Below are 24329 nucleotides of genomic sequence, written 5' to 3' on the forward strand. Positions count from 1 at the left end.
ATCTCCTGACCTCGTGATCCACCTGCCTCAGCCTCACAAAGTGCTGGGATTACAGGTGTGAGCCACCACGTGGCCATCTCATTCCAGCTTTGACCTCCCAGGCTTGATCTGCCTGCCTCTGCCTCCTGAGTAGCTGGGACGACAGGTGCGTGCCATCATGCCTGGCTAATTTTTATTTTTTGTAGAGATGGGGTTTCGCCATGTTGCCCAGGCTACACTCTTTGTTTTAAAAATGACAACTTTTATATAAACTAAGCTAGTGGTTTTGTGAAATGTTTCGTATTTTGGATGAGTCTTATTTCCTTGTGGTATCATACAACTTGTTGCTGCTCTATCTCCTGAATTTCCTGTCAACTGGAAATTAAGTCTTAAGGTTTAATTGTATTCAGGTTAAACATTTTTGGCAAGGATACTTCCTAAGTGATGCTATGTACTTTATACTGTATCCTTTGTAATGCCTGGCTACATTGTGATTCACTGTCCTTTACTAATGTCATTTATCTGCTTTGCTTTCCTTTATACTTTCTCACCACTTTTATTAACATTTGCACTTTGAATGTGTTCAACATGACAGTCCTCTTTAATAACATCTTAACCTCGGTCTGTCAGTTTAGAATTTCCCCAGCTCCTGGGGTAGAAGCAAAGAAAATCAGGCTGTGAACAAAGCTGCTAAGCTCCGTGTGTTGGGTCCTGCTTCCCTGACTGGACTCCACTCTTCTTCCTCCCAGAACCATGATGCACTCTTTCAAGATCTACTCTCCATAGGCAATCTTTTCCACTCAGACATTATCCTTTTCCCTCCAGCTCAGTAAAATCAAAATTTCCCTGTCTTCCTACCACAACTTTAGCCAGGCTAGTTAGTTTGTGTAGTTAATCCGTTTTGTTAATCTGATGAACAGGTTACGGGGAGGATCAAGTACTATGTAAGAACAAATCACTCTCATTTAATGCATGTCAGTGGTTTAACGTAGCATTCCCAAAGTACATTCCCAAAATATGTTTTTTTTTCTTTTTTTTTTTTGAGACGGAGTCTCGCCCTGTCGCCCAGGCTGGAGTGCAGTGGTACGATGTTGGCTCACTGCAACGTCTGCCTACCAAGTTCAGGCGATTCTTCCGCCTCAGACTCCTGAGTAGCTGGGATTGCAGGCACCCGCCATCATGCCCGGCTAATTTTTGTATTTTTGTGGAGACGGGGTTTCACCATGTTGGCCATGGCTGGTCTTGAACTCTTGACCTCAGGTGATCCATTCGCCTCGGTCTCCTAAAGTGTTGGGATTACAGGCGTGAGCCATTGCGCTTGGCCAGTATGTTTGTTTTCTAAGGAAGAGAACAGCAGATGCGGTTGTGGAGATAGACCAGTATAATTAGTAGTAGGAAGAATTGTTAGTTTGGAGCAAACATTCCTTGTCAGAGAAATGAGGTTATATGAACAAGTGGAGTGTTAAAAACAAACAGAACAGCCTAGATTTGATGTGAAAATTAAGAGAGATCTGCGAGTATTGGAGAAACCACAAAGGGGAAAGGGAAAGGGAGTCCCACAGTCATTGTCAACTGATGCTGCCATGGAGCTGGGTGTCTTTCTTTATTTTTCCTTTTGAAATTCTATCCCCTACTTGTTTTTGAGATAATATTCTCCTAGTCTTCTCTCCTACTTCTTCAGCTGCTCTTCATAATAGAGCTGTCCTCTCTATTATTATTAATGAACAAGTAGCAAAATAATTATTCATAATTACAGTTAGTAGCTATAAGGCTTATCATATACTAAGAATTGTGCAAAGTATGTTACTTTAATGCACACAGCCCTGTGAAGCAGATATGCTTACCATTCCCATTAAAATGAGAAAACTAAAATCCAAGTGTTAATAAGTTGTCACAGAGATAGTAGGTTGTGAATCCAAAGCCATGAGCTTAATTATGATGTATGGGGCTTGCCACTAAAATGGTGGCATTATCCAGAGTTCTAGCCTTAATCCCTTTCTTCTCAAGATCAAATCTTTGTGTTTACAATTTCTCGAACCTTTCCTTACAGATCTGTATGCCTTAGAATGTTTTTATTCTTTACTGATCTCTTCATGTACTTTTAAAACTAGCCGCATTTCCAAACTGGAGATTAATTAAACAGACTGGGCAGAAATGCACAAAGTGATGCTAGTATTCTCACCAAATCCTATCAGGTAGCACGTGATCTTGATTTGTCCCATTATTGATGGCACTTGATCATTTGATTAAGATGGTATCTGCCAACCTTCTTAACACTGAGAAGTTACTCTAGTTCCCTTTGTAATTAGGAAGAATTTTGTTGGGAGATACTTTGAAACTATGAAAATATTCCAATGCTTATCAAACTTTGAATTTATGTATTTCTTTACACAGGTATAGTTTCCTATATTATTCAATGGGTTATAGTACACAATTATTTTTAACGTTGAAGTACAATTTGTCCTCGATTTGGCTGGTGTCCTTTAGACATGCCTCATTATTCTTTGAGCATGTCCTTATATTCTGATGCTACAAGAAGCTCCAGGTTCATCCTGTACTTTCTCTTCTCCAGTACTGGAATCAACTATTCTGCCAAGAAGAAAAATGAAATGGAGATTGGTATTTAGAAGCCAAGACCTGGGCTAGCTGTTCTCATTGTTTTCTGGTGTCACTACTCCCAGATCTTCTCAGTGGACAGGGTATGTACATATACACCTATATCTAGTTCTACAAATGGTGATAGGTTGATACCTCCGTTACTAGTCCACCACCCAAGTTTCCTCTTTTCTTATTTGTAATTCTCTTCCTGAACATCGAGAAACCTGGCTCCCATTTTCCTTAACATATTGCCAGTCATGTGTTGCATAATGACATTTCCGTCAGTGATGGACTGCATATTATGATGGTGCCCCATAAGATTATGATGTGATATTTTTACTGTCCCTTTAATTGACTGGGAAATTTAGAAACACAATTTCTTACCACTGTGTTATAAATCCCTATGGAATTCAGCACAGTAGCGTGCTATACAGCTCTGCAGCCTAGGAGTGTGGGCTACCTCACCTAGCCTAGGTGTGTAGTTAGCTACACCAAACAGGGTTGTAAGTACAGTCTATGGTGTTCACACAACGATGAAATTGCCTAACGATGCATTTCTCAGACTCATCTCTGCTGTTAAGCAACAGGACTGTATTTTTCTTTTGAGATGGAGTCTGCTCTGTAGCCCAGGCTGGAGTGCACTGGCATGATCTTGGCTCACTGTAAGCTCCCTCTCCCGGTTTTGAGCGATTCTCCTGCCTCAGCCTCCCGAGTAGCTGGGAATACAGGCACATGCCACCATAACCAGCTAATTTTTTGTATTTTTAGTAGGGACAGGGTTTCACTGTGTTAGCCAGGATGGTCTCAATCTCCTGACCCCGTGATCCGCCCGCCTGGGCCTCCCAAAGTGCTGGGATTTCAAGCATGAGCCACCACGCCCGGCCAACACGACTGTATTTGATCAGTCCTCTTGTACACAACTGTATCAGTTTATTCTTTCGTTGCTATAAAGAAATATCTAGGCCAGGTGTAGTGGCTCACACCTGTAATCCCAACACTTTGGGAGGCTGAGGCGGGTGGATCACCTGAGGTCAGGAGATTGAGACCAGCCTGGCCAACACGGTGAAACCCTGTCCCTGCTAAAAATGCGAAAATTTGCCAGGTGTGGTGGTGCACCTCTGTAATCCCAGATACTTGGGAGGCTGAGGCAAAAGAATTCCTTGAACCCGGAAGGCGGAGGTTGCAGTGAGCCAAGATTGCACCACTATACCCCAGCCTGGGCAACAGTGAGACTGTGTCTCAAAAAAAAAAAAGAAAAGAAAAGGAAAGAAAAAAAGAAATATCTGAGGCCGAGTGCGGTGGCACACGACTGTAATCCCAGCACTTTGGGAGGCTGAGGCAGGTGGATCACCTGAGGTCAGGAGTTCAAGACCAGCCTGAGCAACATGGTGAAACCCCTCTGTACTACAATTACAAAAATTAGACGGGCATGGTGGTGGGTGCCTGTAATCCCAGTACTCAGGAGGCTGAGGCACAAGAATTGCTTGAACCTGGGAGGTAGAGGTTGCAGTAAGCTGAGATTGCACCACTGCACTCCAGCCTGAGTGACAGAGCCAGACTCTGTCTCAAAAAAAAAAAAAAGGGGCCGGGCGCGGTGGCTCAAGCCTGTAATCCCAGCACTTTGGGAGGCCGAGACGGGCGGATCACAAGGTCAGGAGATCGAGACCATTCTGGCTAACACAGTGAAACCCCGCCTCTACTAAAAAATACAAAAAACTAGCCGGGCGAGGTGGCGGGCGCCTGTAGTCCCAGCTACCCAGGAGGCTGAGGCAGGAGAATGGCGTGAACCCGGGAGGCGGAGCTTGCAGTGAGCTGAGATCCGCCATTGCACTCCAGCCTGGGCAACAGAGCGAGACTCCGTCTCAAAAAAAAAAAAAAAAAAAAAGACAGAAAAAGAAATATGAGACTGTATAATTTGTAAAGGAAATGAGCTTAATTGGCTCGTGGAGGGCAGGCTGTACAGGAAGCATGATGCTGGCATCTGCTTGGCTTCTGGGGAGGCCTCGGGAAACTTATAATCATGGCTGAAGACAAACTGCATCACATGGCCGGGGCAGGAGCAAAAGACAGGGAGGAGGTACCACATATTTTTCAGTGAACAGATTTCTTGAGAAGTCACTCATTACCAGAGGGCCAATACCAAGTGGATGGTATTAAACCATTCATGAGAAATCCACCCCCATGATCCAGTCACCTCCCACCAGTCCCCACCTCCATCCAACATTGGGGATTACAATTCAACATGAGATTTGGATGGGGACACAGATCCAAATCTCTCATTGTTGCTGCTACCTCCTCCTCTGCTTGGCTGCCTTCTTCACACCCCTGCCTAGTCCCTCCATGTTAACATAGCAAGGCCAGGTGGCCCCCAGAGGACATCCCACACGAGGCTGCTTTGGTGCTCTTTAGCCAGACTCCAATAAGAGAGCTTTGCCTGCCTTCTCTTCACTGCTGTATTGTCTCAACAACACACACCTTCTACAAAGTACATTTAAAAATACATCGTCTTTTTGCTCTTTATAAAACCTCTGTGAGGTAATGAAGGCATTACTATCCATAATTTTTATTTCAACAGATCATCAGGGATCTAGTTCAGGAGAAATGGAGTGACTGACCGGAGGTCACACAGCTTCGGGAAAGCAGGACCTGAGTGCATGGGTCTTTCCACTCCAGCAATATGTGATGCCAATGCCAACATTACAGTAACTTTTTTTTTTCTCCAGTAGAAATATGTTTCAAGCTTACTCAGTGTGTGGTCAACTATGATTTCCAGCCTTTCCTTTTCCTGCTATATATGTGCCAAACAGTGATGTGACAGAAAAACGAATGGTTGCAGAACTGAGAAACTTAAAAACTTCGGTTACAGCTCTAATATATGAGACTTCAGGCAAGTTACTAGCTTTCCTCAACTATAAAAAGGAGACTAGGCATGACGCGGTGGCTCACGCCTGTAGTCCCAACACTTTGGGAGGCCGAGGCGGGCAGATCACTTGAGGTCAGGAGTTCAAGAACAGCCTGGCCAACATGGTGAAACCCCGTCTCTATTAAAAATACAAAAATGACCTTGGCGCGGTGGCGCGTGGCTGTAATCCCAGCTACTTGGGACGCTGAGGCAGGAGTATCCCTTGAACCCGGGAGATGGAAGTTGCAGTGAGCCGAAATGGTGGCACTGCACTCCAGCCTGGGCAACAAGAGCAAAACTCTGTCTCCAAAAAAAAAAAAAAGAAAAAAGAAACAAAAACAAAAAAGAAAAGGAGAATTAGATCAGCGCCTCTTTGCCTGGGGGTGGGTGACAGAACAACATTTCTTCCTCCCCTAACAAAAATTACCTAGGGAGCTGTGAGAGCTTTCCCCACTGACAGAAATGCCAGCAGAAATTCAGCTGCAAATACTCAATTCATTAATCCTTAACATCACTTCCAATCCACATAGCTATGATTCCAACGCAATCTTTTCTATTCAGTATTTGTCAGCTGTTTTTATTCTTCAGTTTATCACCTCATATTTGGCTCTCAATTTCATCCATTCAAAAATTATTGATGGCCTATGATGTGCCAAGTACCCTGCGCTCCGCTTTTTGTGGTATCCCTCTTCCGAGCGAGAAGTCGCTTAGAATTTTACCCCTATCTTCCCCACTTGGGAATCGGAAGGGTTCATAGCTAAGTCTTGTTATTTATAAGCACGCCGGTTCTTCTCCATCCCTCTCTCCACCAACCCCATTTCAAGGTTGGTCCCTCCCAACGGATGACAGTGATGAATTCCTCTTGGGGACAGCCCTCCCGCACCTAACAGTGGCTCCGTCAACGCTCTGGTCTCCTTGCTGCTCGGTGGGAATCCGGGTGGGACGTTTTCCAAAGTTTGAGTGGATTCCACGGCACGTTCCTTCCCTCAGAAAGGCACAACCGGCTCGGCGTGTCAGCTCGGCGGGACCCACGCCGGTGCGGGGCCGCAGCTCCGGTTCTCGCTGGGCTGCTGCGGAGGGCTGAGCGATTCTCCCAGCGTCGCGAGGCGACCTGGGCAGGAGGAAACTTGCTCGCTTCCCCTCTTCGGGACGCGGCGCCTCATCTGCCCTTGTGCACTCCGCAGAAACTTCCCCCGGCCTCGGCTCTCGCTCCGAAATAACCGAGCCGGCTCCTCGCACGCTCCCGCCGTCCTCCTCCAGCTGCGGCCGCGCGCCCGCCGCCACCGCCACCGCCGCCGCCACCGCCACCGCCACCACCGCGCGTGTCCTCACAGGGCCTCGGCTCCCTCCGCCTCCGCAGCCGCCTGCGTGCCCTTCAACAGCTCCCTCCGCCCGGCCGTCGCGGAGAGGAGCGGGGAGCGCGCGCCGGGGCCAGAGACGTGAGCGAGACGCACGGCCCCGCGCCGAGCGCCGGAAGCAGCCGGGCCTGGGCCTCGCGCGTCGCGCGCGCCCCTTCCTGCCCCTCCGCCAGCCGCCGCGGCCTCGCGCGCGCGCACTGAGGCGCCGCCGCCGCCGCCGCCGCGGCTGCTGCAGGAGGCGGCGCTGGCTGGCGGCTGCGCTCGCTCCAGTCGGCGAGCGGAGCAGCGAGCGAGCGTGTGTGTGTTTTTTAAAGATGGCCGGAGCGGCGGCGGCGGTGGCCGCGGGAGCAGCAGCTGGAGCCGCCGCGGCAGCCGTGTCGGTGGCGGTTTCGGGCCGGGCCTCGGCGCCTCCGCCGCCCCCGCCCGTGTACTGTGTGTGCCGGCAGCCGTACGACGTGAACCGCTTCATGATCGAGTGCGATATCTGCAAGGACTGGTTCCACGGCAGGTAAATAAACCCCCTCCAGCCCCGCAGCCGCCACCGCCGGCCACCGACCAACCGCCGCCGCCGCCAGCCGCCCGCTACTCCCTCGGGCCGGGCCGCCGCGCCGCGCCCAGCTTTCAGGGGGCCCCGGCGCCTAGCCCCCCGGCCGGGCAACGGGGCGCGCGGGGCCCCGGGTTCGCCGGGCGGGCTCCAGAGGGGAGCCGGTGAGCTCGCCCGGCCCGGGCGAAGAGTCGCCACAACAAACACGAACAAAGAGGGCCGGCGGAGAAGTTGGCAGGGGGAGCCTGGGGCGAGGGGACGCGGCCGGGCGGGCGCGGCGGGGGCGTCGGGCGGAGCGCCGGCCGGGCCCGCAGCCCCTCGCCAGCCCGGGCCGCCGCCGCCCCGCCCCACCGCGCCCGGGGCTCCGGCCCGGAGTCGCCGGCCGCACCGCCGCTCTGCCCGGCCGGCCGACGCGCCTGCCTTCCTTCCGGGCGGCGATGGGCTCGCCCCGGCCCCGCGTCTCCTCTGCGTCGCGGGTCCCTGTCGCGCCCCCTTCCCCGTCTTTATCAAACTTCCTGGGCCGGTAGGACGGGGGCAGCGGCGGGCCCGAGAGGCGACCGCGCCAGCCAGCTTGGCGGGGCTCCGCGGAGTAAACAGAGCAACAGATGAGGTACTCGCTGTTGGGGACTTGAAAGGTGCCGGGGAAGTTGGGGCCGGGCCCCCGGCGGGCGGCAGGTTGACCCGGGTCGCGGCCCTGGGCCCCCGCACACACCTGGGTTGCCGGGACTGGGACAGATGGAGTGGGCGGCGGGGGCCCGAAGGGAACGCTTCTCCGGACCCCCTGCGTCGCCCTCGCGCCGCGGCTTCAACTTTACAAAGAGTGCAGTTGTCGCTCGAAGCCGGCGACGCCGGGACCGCCTGCGGCTGTGCCCTGGGCGCCGGTGCCGGCGAACTTGAGTCGGCCGGGCGGACGCTCCCGGGCCGGCTGGCGACGGCAGCGGCAACGGCGGACGCTGCCCTCTGATTCAGCCGCCGCCGCCGCCGCGCTCCGGGTTTGACGTTTGAGAGCTCGGGCCGCCTCCGCAGCCAGGCCGCCGACTCGTGTGTTTTGTAATCAAAGTGTGAGGCTAATAAAGGGCGGCGCCACAGCCTCTTGACTCCGGCGTGGGAGGGATTCACAGGCATTTAAACAAAGAAACTAGTTGGGGTTGGGCTCCGAAAGTCCTTATTTGGGTGTTGTGGCAAAGCCTGCGGTCACCTTTAGTTGAAGCCGGTTTCCCGGGCCGCGTTTGGTGTTGTCTCTCGGCGAGAGCACGCTCACGAGTAATAGCAGATATGGTGACTGTGATTGTAGGAAGTGTCTTTTGATTGACAGCAGGACATTTAAATACAGCCTCCGCTTCCCCCTCCCCAATTTTACAGAAACACTACACGACCAGGCCAGATGTCTTAGTCTCCCTCTACTGGTCCAGGAAGAGAAAACCATGTAAATCACAATGTTCTTTGCAGTGTTTAGTGCTAGGTGTAGCTAAGTTTTACTTAATTTTCAAGTACAGTTTTCTTTAATCAGTTTTCAGGCTAGCCGATTCTCACAACAGAAAACAAGACACAACAAATTATCTCTTTAAAAGAAAGGCAGCGTCCTTGTTTTGTATAATCTTTAGCAGTCTTGGATATCCAATTCTATTTCCACATCCTGTTTCCAGAACATATTTTACGCAACTAGAATAAAGATTATCCGAACATTTAGGTTATATGTAGAATAAAATCAGAATCCCTGGTGATTATGTAAATGCTTATTTTTTTTCAAAGAACTGATTTTTGAAAATTGAGCGGTTTAAACTGCATAAAAAATTTGTCTCGGCAGTCGCGGTGGCTCACGCCTGTAATCCCAGCACTTTGGGAGGCCGAGGTGGGTGGATCACGAGGTCAGGAGATCGAGACCATCCTGGCCAACATGGTGAAACCTGTGGCCAACATGGTGAAACCCGTCTCTACTAAAAATACAAAAATTAGCTGGGCGTGGTGGTGCGTGCCTGTAATCCCAGCTACTTGGGAGGCTGAGGCAGGAGAATCTCTTGAACCCGGGAGTCGGAGGTTGCAGTGAGCAGAGACTGCACCACTGCACTCCAGCCTGGCGACAGAGTGAGACTCCGTCTCAAAAGAAAAAAAAAAGAAATTTGTCTCATTATGCAATGCGGATTTGATAGGCTACCGAATTTTAGACTAGAATTGTATTTATCTTAATTTAGGTCACTTAACACTATAACCATGAAAGGTCCCAGGTATTTGATGGAGAATTTTGTAATACATTTAAGTATACACTTGTAAATAGGGAAATTAAAGAGGAAATACAGAGGGCTTACGGGAAGAAGGGAAAGTAAGGCCAAAACAAATATGCCCTCTCTGCTATGACAAATAAATTCGTGTAACTTCATATCTGTGGAAGTGAGTCTAAAATAGGTTTTTTTGAGCCCAGGGTCTTTTTGACCATCAGTCCTTGAAACTTTTATGTGGTTCAGACGTCAAAAGTTAGAAAATTTAGCTATATTGTCCTGCCCTACAAAAGCAGTATCTTTTTAATAAGTTTAATTCTTTTTTTTTCTTTTTTGAGACGGAACATTGCTGTGTTGCCCAGGCTGGAGTGCAGTGGCGCAGTCTCTGCTCACTGCAAACTCTGTCTCCCGGATTCAAGTGATTCTTCTGCCTCAGCCTCCCGAGTAGCTGTGATTACAGGTGCCCGCCACCACGCCTGGCTAATTTTTGTATTTTTAGTAGGGACAGGATTTCACCATGTTGGCCAGGCTGGTTTCCAACTCTTGACCTCAGGTGATCCGCCCCCCTTGGCCTCCCAAAGTGCTGGGATATCAGGTGTCAGCCACCGTGCCAGGCCTACTAAGTTTAATTCTTAAGTATTGGTAATTTGGACTCTGGATGTTTTTCCCGTGGTATTTACTCTGATGTTTACTGTACCATGAAATGAGTGATTATTTTTGGAACACAGCAAAATGTTCCTTTATATTAATTATTAAACAAATATCATTTGCTTCCATGAGAATTGACCTCTAAAGGACTAAGATGTATCTTTACCATGCTTAGATTTCATTGAACCAGAGGTGGTCCATCTGTAGAGGAGTAAGGAAGAGTGGGTGGGAGGTTGGATACAGAGAATTGCCATTGCCTGGGTAATTTCTTGTTAACTTTATTTCTTCAAGTAGAAGGACTATTTTTAAACTTGAGGAATCAGTGAATTTTGATATATATAAATTTTAGTTTACTCTGCCTGGCATTTCTGACATAACGAAATCTGAAAAGTTGTTGCCCTAATTTCTTGTGACAGGGAAGGAAGGCCTGTCCTTGATGCTATTCTGTCAGGCTGCAGGGTGGATGGAACCAGCGTCTTCCAGGTCTGATGCTGTCAAACTTGAGCTGCATACCAATTCCCATCTGTCCATCTGCCTAAGCCTTTTTGCAAGTGAGAAAAGAACACTTGCCAGGCAGGGTACAGTGTATAATTGAACTCTAGGTGCAATGAGTTGAGGAATTAACAGGATTTAGCTGGGAATGTTCTGTGTAACCTAGAGATACAGTTCTTTCTCCCTGAGTTCTTGGTGGAAGTACCACCGGGAACATCTTTCCTGATAAGGCCCCGCTCCCTTATCTCCAGGCTAGATGTCTTTCTGTGATACTTTTATATCGTCATATGCAAAACTGTCTCACTGCCCTAATTGAATTGTATTAGAGTTTCTGTTTTCTTCCTGTTAGAATGTAAACAGCGTTGTTTATTAGTCTTTAATCACATTTTTTGAGTTGATAAAAGCAATATATTATAGAAAAATTGGAAAGTACAGAAAACTATAAAGAATACGAAAGTACGCATGTCTTCCAGTGATTACCACTATTTTATTAATAACGTGGTATGTGTATATGTATATTCTTTTTAAAAAACGAAATTGAATTCTTTCTCTGCATTCCATGTTACCTTTTTTCATTAATGTATACTTTTTCCTATATCTTTAATGTTCTTTGAAAACTTTTTTAGTTGCTACATTGTGTTTGATTTCACAGAAGTACAATATATTTGGAAATAATTCCCGTTATTTACTTTGTTTACTACTTTTTCTTGTGTTTACTAATGATGATATGATTGACATCCTAAACAAATTATTGTGGCCATTTAATTATTTCCTTAGAATAAATAAAACAAGTTAATACATATAAAACAGAAGAAGACCTGGCATGTACAATTTCTAAATAAGAAATTTCCTTGAACTAGTATTATTGGTCAAAGGGTATAGATGCTTGTAGGCTTCTTGTGCCTATTGCCAAACTGTCCTCCAGAAAGGTTATGCCGATTTATACTCTTGCCTGCAGTGCCCACTTTCTAGTTCCCTGCATCCTCCCAATCTAAGGTATTGTTAACCAGCCCTTACCAAGACAAGCAAAAACTGTTAAACTGTAGATGAGTCAGTATTACCACCAAAAGACATACCTCAAGCCTGTTCATGGCAGCATTTTTCATATGGTCTCCAAACTGTAGCAACCTAAATGTCATTAACAGTAGATTGGATACATTATAGTATAGTCATAAAATGGAATACCAAGCTATTAAAAAGAACGCACTACGGATGCACACAACATGAATGGATCTCACACATAATAAAGTTGAACACAGAAGCCCAGTACAAAAGAGCATACTGTTTGGCTCTGTTTATGTGAAGTTCAAGTACAGGCATAATTGGGGCTAGGAGTCAGAATAGGGTTTACCTTTTTGGGTGGGTATTGACTGAGAGGGAGTTTCTGAGGTGCAGGACATATGTATATACATATATACACACACACACACACACACACACATATATATATAAAATATAGAGAGAGGTTTTTTTTTTTTTTTTTAGACCGAATCTTGCTCTGTTTCCAGGCTAGAGTGCAGTGGCGCAATCTCGGCTTACTGCAGCCTCCACCTCCGGGTTCAAATGATTCTCCTGCCTCAGCCTCCTGAGTAGCTGGGATTACAGGCGCTTGCCACCACGCCTGGCTACTTTTTTTTTGTATATTTAGTAGAGATGGGGTTTCACCATGTTAGCCAGAATGGTCTCCATCTCCTGACCTCGTGATCCATCCACCTTGGCCTCCCAAAGTGCTGGGATTACAGGTGTGAGCCACTGCTCCCCGCCATATTCTTTATCTTGCTCTTGGGTGGCGGTTGTATGAATGTGTACAGATGTAAAGATTTTGTTGAGCTGCATGTGCACTGAAGTCCTTTGTTGTTGTTGTTGGGGGATGGGGGTCTCAGTATGTTGCCAACCCAGGCTGGTCTTGAACTCCTGAGTTCAAGCAATCCTCCTGCCTCAGCCTCTCAGGTAGCTGGGATTACAGATGTGCCATGTACCCTAAAAATTTGCCAATTTGTTAACTGACACAGTATTTTAAGATTTGTTTCTTGTTTCTGTCTTGAATGAGATTACCTCTTGTGTTTTGTCATTGAGTATGATGTTGACTTGGCCAAGAGTTTGTAGTGTACCAGGTGCTAGGAGTATAGTGTATTTGTGCTAGAAATATAGCAATGAGCAAAACAAAGTCCTTGCTCTCTTGTGACTTACATTCTCGAAGGCAAAGAGACATAGATATCGAATCTCACTTATCGAATGTTTTACAAAGTGCTTGGCACTGTTCTAATTAATTAGATGTTTGGTTAACTCATTGAAGTCTCACAGTCACCTTGTTGAGTAAGTGCTATTATTATCATCCCCATTTTACAGATGAGGAATCTGAGAGTTTTAGGGAGTTCAGTAACTTTCCCAGGATGGAAAAGCTGGAAGGTGAGAGAGCTAGCATCTGAGCTCAGGCAGGCTGACTCCAGAGCTCATGCTGTCAAGGGGGTAGGTAGTACTGAGTCTCCTCTTTCTCCTTGGCTGCAGCCAGCTTCAGGAGGAGAATTAGATGTGACTTGTCTGTCTCTATCTCAGGGGTGCATAGGTGGGACAGTTGTGACACGGTTCTGAAGAGAGATGCCTATAAACATTTTCCTTTTTTTAAGTCAAACTTATTTTCTTTAATGTAAATATGTAAAATATTATTATAACTGCCTTGGGGACACAGTATTTATAAAATAATTATTTGAAAAGTTTTATAATTTAACTCTGCTTTTATCCTTGTTATAAATGGATTTTTTTTATTAGAGTGTATTTTGACTTCTTAAAATTGGTTAGGGATAGGAAATATTTTACAAATTCGTTTAATATACATTTCCCCTTCATGATTAGTGTCATAAACTTATTAGGTGAACATGTATCTTCCCGTAAGAAAACAAAAAGCTCATTTATTGACTTCTCAATTTCATTGTTTTGATATGATAGTTTATTATAGAATAATGAGTATTTGTGTGTTTCACTTACAAGAGTTTTATAATTTATACACAGTTTTGCTGTTTGAACCAAAAATGTTGTGATTATGGGAGGCTTATCTCAGGCTACTTGGAGGCACAGGACATAGTTCTCTCATAAACTTTTTAAAAACCATTAGTTAGGCTGGGTACAGTGGCTCACACTAATCCCAGCACTTTGGGAGGCCGAGGCGGGTGGATCACAAGGTAGGAGTTTGAGACCAGCCTGACCAACATGGTGAAACCCTGTCTCTACTAAAAATACAAAAATTAGCTGGGTGTAGTGGTATGCACCTGTATCCCAGCTACCTGGGAGGCTGAGGCAGGAGAGTCGCTTGAAACCGGGAGGCAGAGGTTGCAGTGAGCTGAGGTCACGCCACTGCACTCCAGACTGGGCAACAGAGCGAGACTTCATCTCAAAAAACAAAACAAAACAAAACAAAAAACTCATTAGTTTGGGGTATATTTCTGCTTGGAATGCTCTCCTGTTCTGTATTTTTAGGTATGAAATCTAGTTTTCTGATCATCCAAGGGGAGGAATGCTTTTATATTTGAAGATTTGAAGTGGAGGCTTGTGAGTAAGAATAGAACAGGTATAGAAGAATTTGGTTATAAAGTGAGCGTTGGTTGATTTGAGCAATTTAAATTTTGAGATAATTTGTGCAGCCTTTGAACAGCTAGTGCTAATCTTAACTACCACCAAGTTTCTGGTCTTTTTTGAAAATTACATTTTATTACTGTAGTGATTATTTATTTTTCCCATTAATGAAAAGGTTATTTTTCCCATTAATTGTAGGTTGAATTAATGGTAACTTGTATGATTTTTGTGTCTATATGTGTGAGCCCTGTTTCCTTTTTATTGGAGAATAGTGTTAGAAACCAAGGTCTAGCATTAGTGAGTTCATTGTTTCTAGGCCTTCTCAGAGGACAGAGCTAGGAAATACACTAATTGCACACATGCACACACATTGGTCTTTATTTCTGTCTGTATATATTACGAACTGTAAGTTTCATAATGATACCTTTGATTCTAATATAACACCACAGGAATCATTTTAGCTTTCCCCTTTCCTTACTTGTAACTTTTTTGTGCAGCAGTGAGAAACTTAGCTGTCATTATCTACAACGTATTTTTACAGCCCTATAAAGTACTCTAAGAATTTGCTAACCTGTATTTTTGTGAGAAACAAATTTGCCAGCTAGATTACGGTATTCGTGTATATAGTACTTCTTTTATGCCTTTGGCCTTAGAGTATCTAATCAAAATACTGTTTTTCAAAGTTACTTAGGTCAGTTCTTTTCACCGGACTTTAATGTATGTTATTTACTGACAGGTTCATTTGTTACTACTTGTATTATATTTTGATGCCTCCTACATCCGGTTTTTTTTTTTTTTTTTTTTGAGATAGAGTCTTGCTCTGTTGCCCAGGCTACAGTGCAGTGGTGCGATCTTGGCTCACTGCAGCCTCAGCCTCCCAGGCTCAGGTGATCCTTCCATCTCAGCCTCCTCAGTAGCTGGGATTATAGGCTTGTGCCACTGTGCCTGGCTAATTTTTGTATTTTTTTTTTGTAGAAACGGAGTTTCACCATGTTGGCCAGGCTGGTCTTGAACTCCTGACCTCAGATGATCTGCCCACCTTGGCCTCCCAAAGTGCTGGGATTACAGGCATGAGCCACCACGCCCAGCCTCGTATTGCTGAGATACAGCTTCAGGTTAGATTGCTAAAAGTAGGATTGCTTAGTCAAAAGATAAATGTATATGTTGTTTTATTAGGATTGCTAGATTTTTCTCTAGAATGGTTGGACCAGGTTGCATTCCCACCAACAGTGTGAGAGTGCCTTTTTCTCTAGATCCTTGTAATCAAGATGTGTTGTCATGTTTTTAATCTTTGTCAATCCATTAGATGGAAAATGGTATCCATGTTTTAATCTGCATTTGTCTAGTTATAAATGAGTTTGAACATTTTTTTTTCTTAGTTTTAGGACCATATTCTTTCAAGAATCATCTGGTTACATTTTTTTTTTTTCTGATTCTATCAAGCTTTTAGTCCTTTGTCCCTCAATATTTAAGCACTCTTTATATATTAGGGATACTAGCCATTCGTGGCAAATGTTCTAAATATTCTCTTCCAGCTTTCAATTGTCTTTTGGTTTTGTTTATGGTAATTTTTTTGCCATGCAAAAAATTTTTTAAGAAATATGTAGTCATATTTATTAGTCTTTTATTGGTTCTGGATTTCAAGTCATAATTAGCAATCCTTTTTCCACCTCAAGGTAAAGATAATTTTTTCCTGTGTTTTTTTCTAATACTTGTGTGGTTTTATTTTTTAAGTTTGTATATAGATCACTAATCCATTTGGATTTTATTTTTGTATATAATATGAAATAGAAATAGAATTTTTTCTAAATAAAAACAAATTGTCCAGTTGTCCCAGTACTGTTTATTGAAATGTCCATATTTGTCCCAGTGACTTAAGATGCCAAAACATATGTATATATAATAGTCGTATGTCAAAGATTCTATATATACTTAGGTCTGTTTCTGCACTTTGTTTTATTCCGCTGGTTGATTTGTTCATTCATGTGCCAGCACAACAGTGTTTTAATTACAGAGGCTTTTATAGTATGGTGTAAGTCTGATAAGACCTGTCCCATCCTTGTAGTTTATTGTATTTGTTTTCAGTGTTTTTCTGGTTATTCTTGCAGGTTTATTTTTTTATATGAACTTTAGTGTCAACCTAATTTCATTCAAAAGCATTGTTGGGATTTTTATTAGGGTTACATTGAACTTATGAGAGCTGATGTGTTTATAATATTGAGTCCTTCTCTCTGAGAATAGTATTACCTCTTTTATTTATATCTACTTTCGTGTCAGGTGTGTTTTGAATTTTTCTTTTTACAGATTTTACACATTTTTAAGATTATTCCTAAGTAATTTTCTTTCTTAGTATTATAAATGAGATTTTCTTTACCATTTATTTGCTATTGTTATTGTTTGTGTATATGAAGCCTGTTTTTTTAAATGTTACTTTTATATCCTACTACTTTGCTGAAAAAATTATTTGAGTTGTATTATCATTTAGGGAACTGATATATAATATGCAAATAGAGAATTTCAGTACTTCTTTGCCCACTCTTATGCCTCTATTTGATTTCACTTATATAATTGCACAGGCTTATACCTCTAGTATAGTGTTGAATAGTAGTAGATAGTGGGTATGCTTGCTTTATTCCTCATTTTAGTAGAAATGCCTCTAATATTTCCTCATTAAGGAAGATACTAGCTTTAGGACTAATTTGTCATATTAAGACAGTATTCCACCAGGTGCAGTGGCTTATGCCCACCCAGCACTTTCGGAGGCCCAAGGTGGGTGGATGGCATGAGTCCAGGAGTTTGAGACTAGCCTGGGCAACATGATGAGCCCCTGTCTCTACAAAAAATACAAAAATTAGCTGGGCATGGTGGAGTGTGCCTGTAGTCCCAGCTACTTGGAAGGCTGAGGCGAGAGGATTGCTTGAGCTTGGGAGGTTGAGGCTGCAGTGAGCCATGATCCCACCAGTGCACTCCAGCCTGGATGACACAGTGAGACTCTGCCTCAAAAAAAAAAAAAAGGAAAAAAGTATTCCTCAATTTTATTTAAGTAGTTTTATCATGAATGAATGTTGAGTTTTATCAAAGGCTCCTTCAGCATCTGTGCAGAGAATCATATAGTTTTCTTCCTTAGATCTATTAATATGCATATACAGTAGTGTCCCCTCGTTATCTGAGGGAGACATGTGTTCCAAGACCCCCAGTAGATGCCTGAAACTGTGGATAGTACTGAACTCTAAATATACCATGTTTTTGCCTTTACATGCATACCCATGACTAAAAGTTTAACTTGTTAATGAGGCACACGGTAAGAGATTAACAACAATAACTGAATACAATAAAACATTACAACAATGTGCTGTAATGAAACTTATACAGTGTGGCGGTAACTTTTGCAGTTTAAGGTGCAGCAGCAAAACTAGCATGAATTTCTTTTGCCTTCTTCACAATTTTATAGATAGAATTGTTCTTACCATAGATCTTAGGAACTCAACATACTGTTTTTTTTTTTTTTCCTTTCCTTAAATCAAGAACTTTTACTTTTACTTTTCACTTAAAGGAAGCACTTTATGGTTTCTCTTTGGCATATCTGCATTGCCAGCATCACACCAGCCTCACTGCTCTTGCGCTTCGGTGCCATTATTAAGTAAAATAACGGTTACCTGAACACAAGCATTGATACCCCGACAGTTGATCTCATAACTCAGAGACTTGTGGGCAGGTAGTAAAACAGTCTGGATACACAAACAGTGGGATGATTCACATCCTAGATGGGATGGTGCAAGATTTCATCATGATGCTCAGGATGGCAGGCAGTTTGAAACCTAAGAATCGTCTATTTCTGGAATATTTCATTTCATATTTTTGGACCTTGGCTGACCAATGGTACCTGAAACCTTGGAAAGTGAAACCACAGATAAGGAGGGGACATACTTTTAAGTGTAACATACTTTTAAGTGTAGCTTATCATTAGCAACTATGAAGAACAACCTGGTGGGAAAATAGCCCTAACTAACTACTTGGTTTACTATTGGATAATTAAGTTGTATCTTAAGGATGCTTTGTAGCTAAATTTTAAAATATTATTCTGTTTTTAAACTTTAAAAAACACCACTGGCTGGGGGTAGTTTTTAGAATAAAAGAAAATCGGCAAATATAAGTGACATATAGTAACAAACACTGAACAGGTAAATGTATATAATAGGAGTCTCTAGAGCATTAATGATCCAGGAATTTCCCCAAAGCAGCATTTTCTAACCTGTGTTTTGTGAACCCCAGGGATATAAAGTATCCTGAGGTTCACTTATTTTAATTTGTCTTTTAAAAAGATGGTGAGTATTTTCCTTTTAAAATCAATTAGTTTGAGAACTTCTGAGGGTATATGAGTAACCATACATGGCATTGTTGGTGGAAATCCGTCACCTGATTGATCTATCATTCAGTTGAATGTTGCCAGCCACCATAGTCTTCTCGACTTTTAATTTTTCTTAAAAAGAAAATACCGGCCGGGGCGCGGTGGCTCAAGCCTGTAATCCCAGCACTTTGGGAGGCTGAGACGGGCGGATCACGAGGTCAGGAGATCGAGACCATCCTGGCTAACACAGTGAAACCCCGTCTCTGCTAAAAAATACAAAAAACTAGCTGGGCGAGGTGGCGGGCGCCTGTAGTCCCAGCTACTCAGGAGGCTGAGGCAGGAGAATGGCTGGAACCTGGGAGGCGGAGCTTGCAGTGAGCTGAGATTGCACCACTGCACTCCAGCCTGTGCGACAGAGCTAGACTCCGTCTCAGAAAAAAAAAAAAAAGAAAATACCAAACATATGTAGACGTAGACCGAAGAGTATCCTGTGCTTCCAGGTTCCATAAGCCTGCTTCAGTGAGTATCAATTCACTGCCAGTTTCATTACTACCCCCTTTCCTGGCTACTTTGAAGCAAATTCCTGATGCTACATCATTATATCTATGAGTATTTCAGCATGTAAACCTAAAAGATAAGGCCTCAATTTAAAAAACCTATAATACCTTTATTATAATTAAAAATAGTTGATAATTTCTTTTTTTTTTTTTTTTTTTTTGAGACGGAGTCTCGCTCTGTCGCCCAGGCTGGAGTGCAGTGGCCGGATCTCAGCTCACTGCAAGCTCCACCTCCCGGGTTCACGCCATTCTCCTGCCTCAGCCTCCTGAGTAGCTGGGACTACAGGCGCCCGCCACCTCGCCCGGCTAGTTTTTTGTATTTTTAGTAGAGACGGGGTTTCACCGTGTTAGCCAGTATGGTCTCGATCTCCTGACCTTGTGATCCACCCGTCTCGGCCTCCCAAAGTGCTGGGATTACAGGCTTGAGCCACCGCGCCCGGCCGATAATTTCTTAATAACATCAATATCTACTATCCACATTTCTAGTTGTCTCAAAAATGTCGTAACTTTTTTCACTATTTGTTTGAATCAAGATCTAAATAAGGTTCACACATGTGATTAGTTGCTCCATCTTGTAAGTTTCTTAATACATAGCAGTGATTCTCAACTAGATGAGATTTTGTCTCCCAGGGCACACTAGTCAATGTCTAGAGACATTTTTGATTTGGAAGTGGTAGAGTGGTTGCTACTGGCAGCTAGTAGGTAGAGGACAGGGATGCTACTAAACGTTCTGCACTGGTTAGTCCCACAGAAAGAATGATCTAGTCTAAAATCTCTATAGTGCTGTTGTTGAGAAACCCTGATCTATAGGTTTTTCTTTCAGGTCTTTAACCCTCTCCCCACCCTTGCAAACTCCTTATTGCACAAAGTGGTTGTTTATCCTAAAAATTTCCACTTTCTGGATTTTGCTGATTATGTCCCTGCAGAATCTTTTTGCTCCTCTCTTTCCTATAAATTGGTAGTTGACTCTAGAGAAGCTTGATCAGATTCAGGTCCCCTTCAACCCCCAAAAATTTCATAGGAGAGTGGTGCAGATTTCTATCAGGAACCTAAGCAGAAGGCATAAAATGTCTGGTTGTTTCTCTTTTTGTTATATTGGCTGCCATTGATCAATGCCAATACCCATTCATAGCAGTTGCAGAATGGTACCTTTATCATTATAATTATAAAATTTTATAACTGATAATTATAAAATTTCTTTTTCATTTGTTACTTGTAGTACTTCTATAAAGAGAAAATTTTCTTTTATCTAGTCTTTGGTTATCTAGTTGTTCAGTGTAGGAGAGGCAAAATTAAATGCTTGATTCTTTTCCATTATCACTGACTTTTTAAGTTAATTGATTAATTAACATCCTCATTGTTAAAGGATGAGAGCTATTATTTAAAGGAATATAATTTAATGTGTAATATTGAGTAATACAAAGAAGTTGAAAGACAAATATATAGAAAGATCCATGTCCCCTTTGACCATACCAACTGCCATTAAAAAAACAAAACAAAGACAATCTGGTAAGAGGGCCAGGCACTGCCGCTCACACCTGTAATCCCAGTACTTTGGGAGACCGAGGCAGGAGGATCACCTGAGGACAGGAGTTTGAGACTAGCTTGGGAAACATAGCAAGACCCCCATCTCTACAAAAAAGAAATTAGCTGGGTGTGGTGGCATGTGCCTGTAGTCCCAGCTCCTCGGGAAGCTGAGGCTTGAGTGCAGGAATTTGAGGCTTCAGTGTGCTAAGATTGTGTGATCTTGCCACTGTACTCCAGCCTGGGTGACAGAGCAAGACTGTCTCTTAAAAAAGACCTGGCGCCGGGCTTGGTGACTCACATCTGTAATCCCAGCACTTTGGGAGGCTGAGGCAGGCGGATCATGAGGTCGGGAGATTGAGACCATCCTGGCTAACACGGTGAGACCCCGTCTCTACTAAAAATACAAAAAATTAGTCGGGCGTGATGGTGAGCGCCTGTAGTCCCAGGTACTTGAGAGGCTGAGGCAGGAGAATGGCGTGAAGCCAGGAGGAGGAGCTTGCAGTGAGCCAAGATCACGCCATTGCACTCCAGCCTGGGCGACAGAGTGAGATTTTGTCTCAAAAAAAAAAAAAAACAAAAATCTTACTTTTTGTTTATTAAAATAACCTGGATATCTTAGAGAGCTTCTCATATCAGCTTGTACAGATATCTCATTCTTTTTAATGGCTGCATAGAATTCCATTCTGTGGATTTACCATAATTTAACTGGTCCTCTCTTGATGGATTCTTGAGTTGGTTTCTCTTTTGTTCTTATTACTTAACAATGCTGCAGGATATATATTTTTGTGTGTATGTTTATCTTTATTCTTGGTGAGCATTTGGGTATTCTTAATGTAAGTTTCTAGCATTATCCATTTTGAAGTTGTTTTTATCTGTAGTCATATTTTAAAATTCATGTTCTGTTGATCAAAGACAAGTGTAAAGAATATTGATAATGAAATAGAAGTTTGAGCTTAAATATATTGTACAAATTTAAGATTCTTATTTACTGGGGCTGTAAGTTGCATTCATCTTGACACAAAAATCAGTGTCAGAGAAAGTAAAATGATCTTATGTCCAATTTATATTTTATTATGGGGAAGAGGGATAAAACACTCTCAGAATGTTTTGTTAACATCCTCTTCCTTTATAATTTAGAAATACCATTTTTACTTGAGCACAAAACATAAGAATTTCAAACATCTAATATGGACTCCTGTTTATCAGTTAGTAATCTTTTTTTTTTTTTGAGACAGAGTTTCACTCTTTTTGCCCAGGCGGGAGTGCAATGGCGTGATCTTGGCTCTCCACAACCTCTGCCTCCTGGGTTCAAGCGATTGTTCTGCCTCAGCCTCCCGAGTAGCTGGGATTACAGGCATGCACCACCACGCCCGGCTAATTTTGTATTTTTAGTAGAGACGGGATTTCTCCATGTTGGTCAGACTGGTCGCAAACTCCCGATCTCAGGTGATCCACCCACCTCGGCCTCCCAAAGTACCGGGATTACAGGCGTGAGCCACCGTGCCTGGTCTATCAGTTAGTAATTTTAAGTTTGACGTGTGCAGTAAAATCATGAAGTTGCGAAAGCTGGGGGATCTTACACCGTTATAGATGATTTGGTATTTTTAATGTGCAAAAACTGTTGTCAGGTGAGTATTCACTATTTCACAAAGAAACTGGAATGTGGTCCAGTGTCGACCTTTTGATGAATACAGTATCCCTTGAATACTTTAATATTAATAAATATTAAATGGCTCACACCTGTAATCCTAGCACTATGGGAGGCTGAGATGGGTGGATCGTGAGGTCAGGAGATTGAGACGATCCTGGCCAACATGGTGAAACCCCATCTCTGCTAAAAATACAAAAAATTAGCTGGGCGTGGTGGCACACACCAGCTACTCGGGAGGCTGAGGCAGGAGAATCGCTAGAACCCAGGAGGCGGAGGTTGCAGTGAGCCAAGGTCGTGCCACTGCACTCCAGCCTGGGTGACAGAGCGAGACTCCATCCCCCCCGCAGAAAAACAGAAAAATGAAACTAAAAAAAGAAAATAAAATGGTCATGGAGATGTGACCTGGAGATATTTCCGTTGTCTAGAACCCTACAGAATAGTTAAAAAAAAAAAAACAAAAAACCAAAGGTCAGAACATGAAACAGTTTTGATAGCATTTTAACTGACCTGGTCAGTGATGGTGTGGGACCACTGGTATCCTTGAAACAGGGGCTTTCTGGCCACTTTCCATCAATGGCTTTGGAAACTTTCTGTGGGGACCACATGGGAGCTTTCCCCTCCAAGGACTGGGTTTGTGGGTTCATGGGTTTTTCCTCCTCTTTGTGAACTGCTAGAGTGCCTCACCTGTCACATACGCTACAGTGTAGACGTGTGGTTAGTCTTTTTCACTTTACTACTTTTTGAAGGAATCATGGGGCATAAACTATATGCAGATTATAAGAATTTTAGTCTTTTTACGTAATCTAACTTGTCACAGGTCTGATTCATATTCCTCTCTTACATTCTTCCTATTTCGGTACTTTTTTTAAAGGATAACTTTGTGTGCCTGGTGTTTTGAGTTACTTTCTTTTTTGTGCTAGCCTGTCCTTATTTTCTTTATATCAAAGAATCAAAGTTTTCTTTAGAGCCCGTGGTGACTGGGTGAACACAGTCCCTTCTGTTTGGTTCAGGGACATTATTCCTCATACCTGCTTTTCCAACCATCCAAATGCCAAGTAGTTAGCGCTGGACTCTACTCCCTTAATTTTTCTCTTCTTATCTTTGGCTTTGTGGGCATCCAGCCTGTAGTAGGAGAGGTCATACCCCAATCTGAACTTGATTTCTCAGTTTTCTCATTCTTTATCCCTTAAGCAATTGATTATTCTCGAAAGCTCCAAAGTCGCACACCGCTCTTGCTCAGAATCACCTGTTGGGGCTACCCATCTCTTCAGGAGTGTTACCACCTCAGCCCCAGGGGAACTGCTACTTGATTTACCCATGGTATTACATCCTGATTAGCCCATCATAAAGTTGAAAAATCCTAAATTGAACCATTGTAAATTGGAGACTGTCTGTCCTGTGCTTATCTCTTGCCGGTCTGCAGAGTGTTTTGTTTTGCAGCCCTACCCCTCACCCCAGGGCAGCAGCTGCTGATTCAGTCACCACCTCAGACCTTCTGAGAAGACAGAACAAAGAAAGACCCTGATACAAGCTTCTTCGGACTTCAAGTAATGTTAGGATATGAGTCACTTTTCTTCTCTTTCCTTCCCTTCCTCTCCACTGCATCAATGATTTTTTAGTTTCGTTTGCCACCATCACGTGTCAGGCTTTCATTGGCCACTATCATAGTTTCTACCATATCAATGTAACACTTTTGATACTTAATATTTTCTTTAAAACTGCTTTAAATGGATTTTCGTTTTAAAAATTTAGTTGCCTTAAACAGAGGTATCTGCTAAATCGTGTTAGTGATGCTCACGCTACATTTTAATAGGTATAAGAAAATACATATTTATTGAAATAAAAAGTATTATCTAAAATGTGCACCTGTAAGATTGTCAGAAGGGTAATGATGATTGATAGGCTAGTAGACACAGAGAAAGGGTACAGGTTTTTTTTA

The 24329-nt window shown here is 43.5% G+C and overlaps 2 protein-coding genes across 5 annotated transcripts in view; one reads left to right on the forward strand and one right to left on the reverse strand.

Moving 5' to 3' along the window:
- Positions 1–2334: 2334 nt before the first annotated feature.
- Positions 2335–8514, reverse strand: LOC117073662. Of its 3 annotated transcripts, none has more exons than XM_033194858.1 (3): positions 8094–8514; positions 6368–6590; positions 2335–2568 (listed from the first exon to the last, which is right to left on the reverse strand). In XM_033194858.1, the coding sequence occupies exons 1-3, from the start codon at positions 8504–8506 to the stop codon at positions 2560–2562; spliced, it is 645 nt and encodes a 214-aa protein (XP_033050749.1). In that variant the 5' UTR covers positions 8507–8514; the 3' UTR covers positions 2335–2559. The 3 variants fall into 3 exon arrangements, with proteins under 3 accessions (XP_033050749.1, XP_033050748.1, XP_033050747.1); XM_033194857.1 differs by having other exon boundaries at positions 2335–2563; positions 6363–6590; XM_033194856.1 differs by having other exon boundaries at positions 6363–6590.
- KDM7A (lysine demethylase 7A) overlaps positions 7015–24329 on the forward strand; it is a 90862-nt gene continuing 73547 nt past the window's right edge. Inside the window, exon 1 of one of the 2 annotated variants that reach the window (XM_033194854.1) lies at positions 7015–7345. In XM_033194854.1, coding sequence (XP_033050745.1) covers positions 7152–7345 — 194 coding nt within the window. In that variant the 5' untranslated portion in view covers positions 7015–7151. Of the gene's footprint in view, positions 7346–7759; positions 7992–24329 lie in introns of those variants that run through there. The other variant, XM_033194855.1, reaches the window with a different exon arrangement.

Source organism: Trachypithecus francoisi, unplaced genomic scaffold (assembly GCF_009764315.1).
Source record: "Trachypithecus francoisi isolate TF-2019V2 unplaced genomic scaffold, Tfra_2.0 Lachesis_group4, whole genome shotgun sequence".
NCBI classification, from domain to species: Eukaryota; Metazoa; Chordata; class Mammalia; order Primates; family Cercopithecidae; genus Trachypithecus; species Trachypithecus francoisi.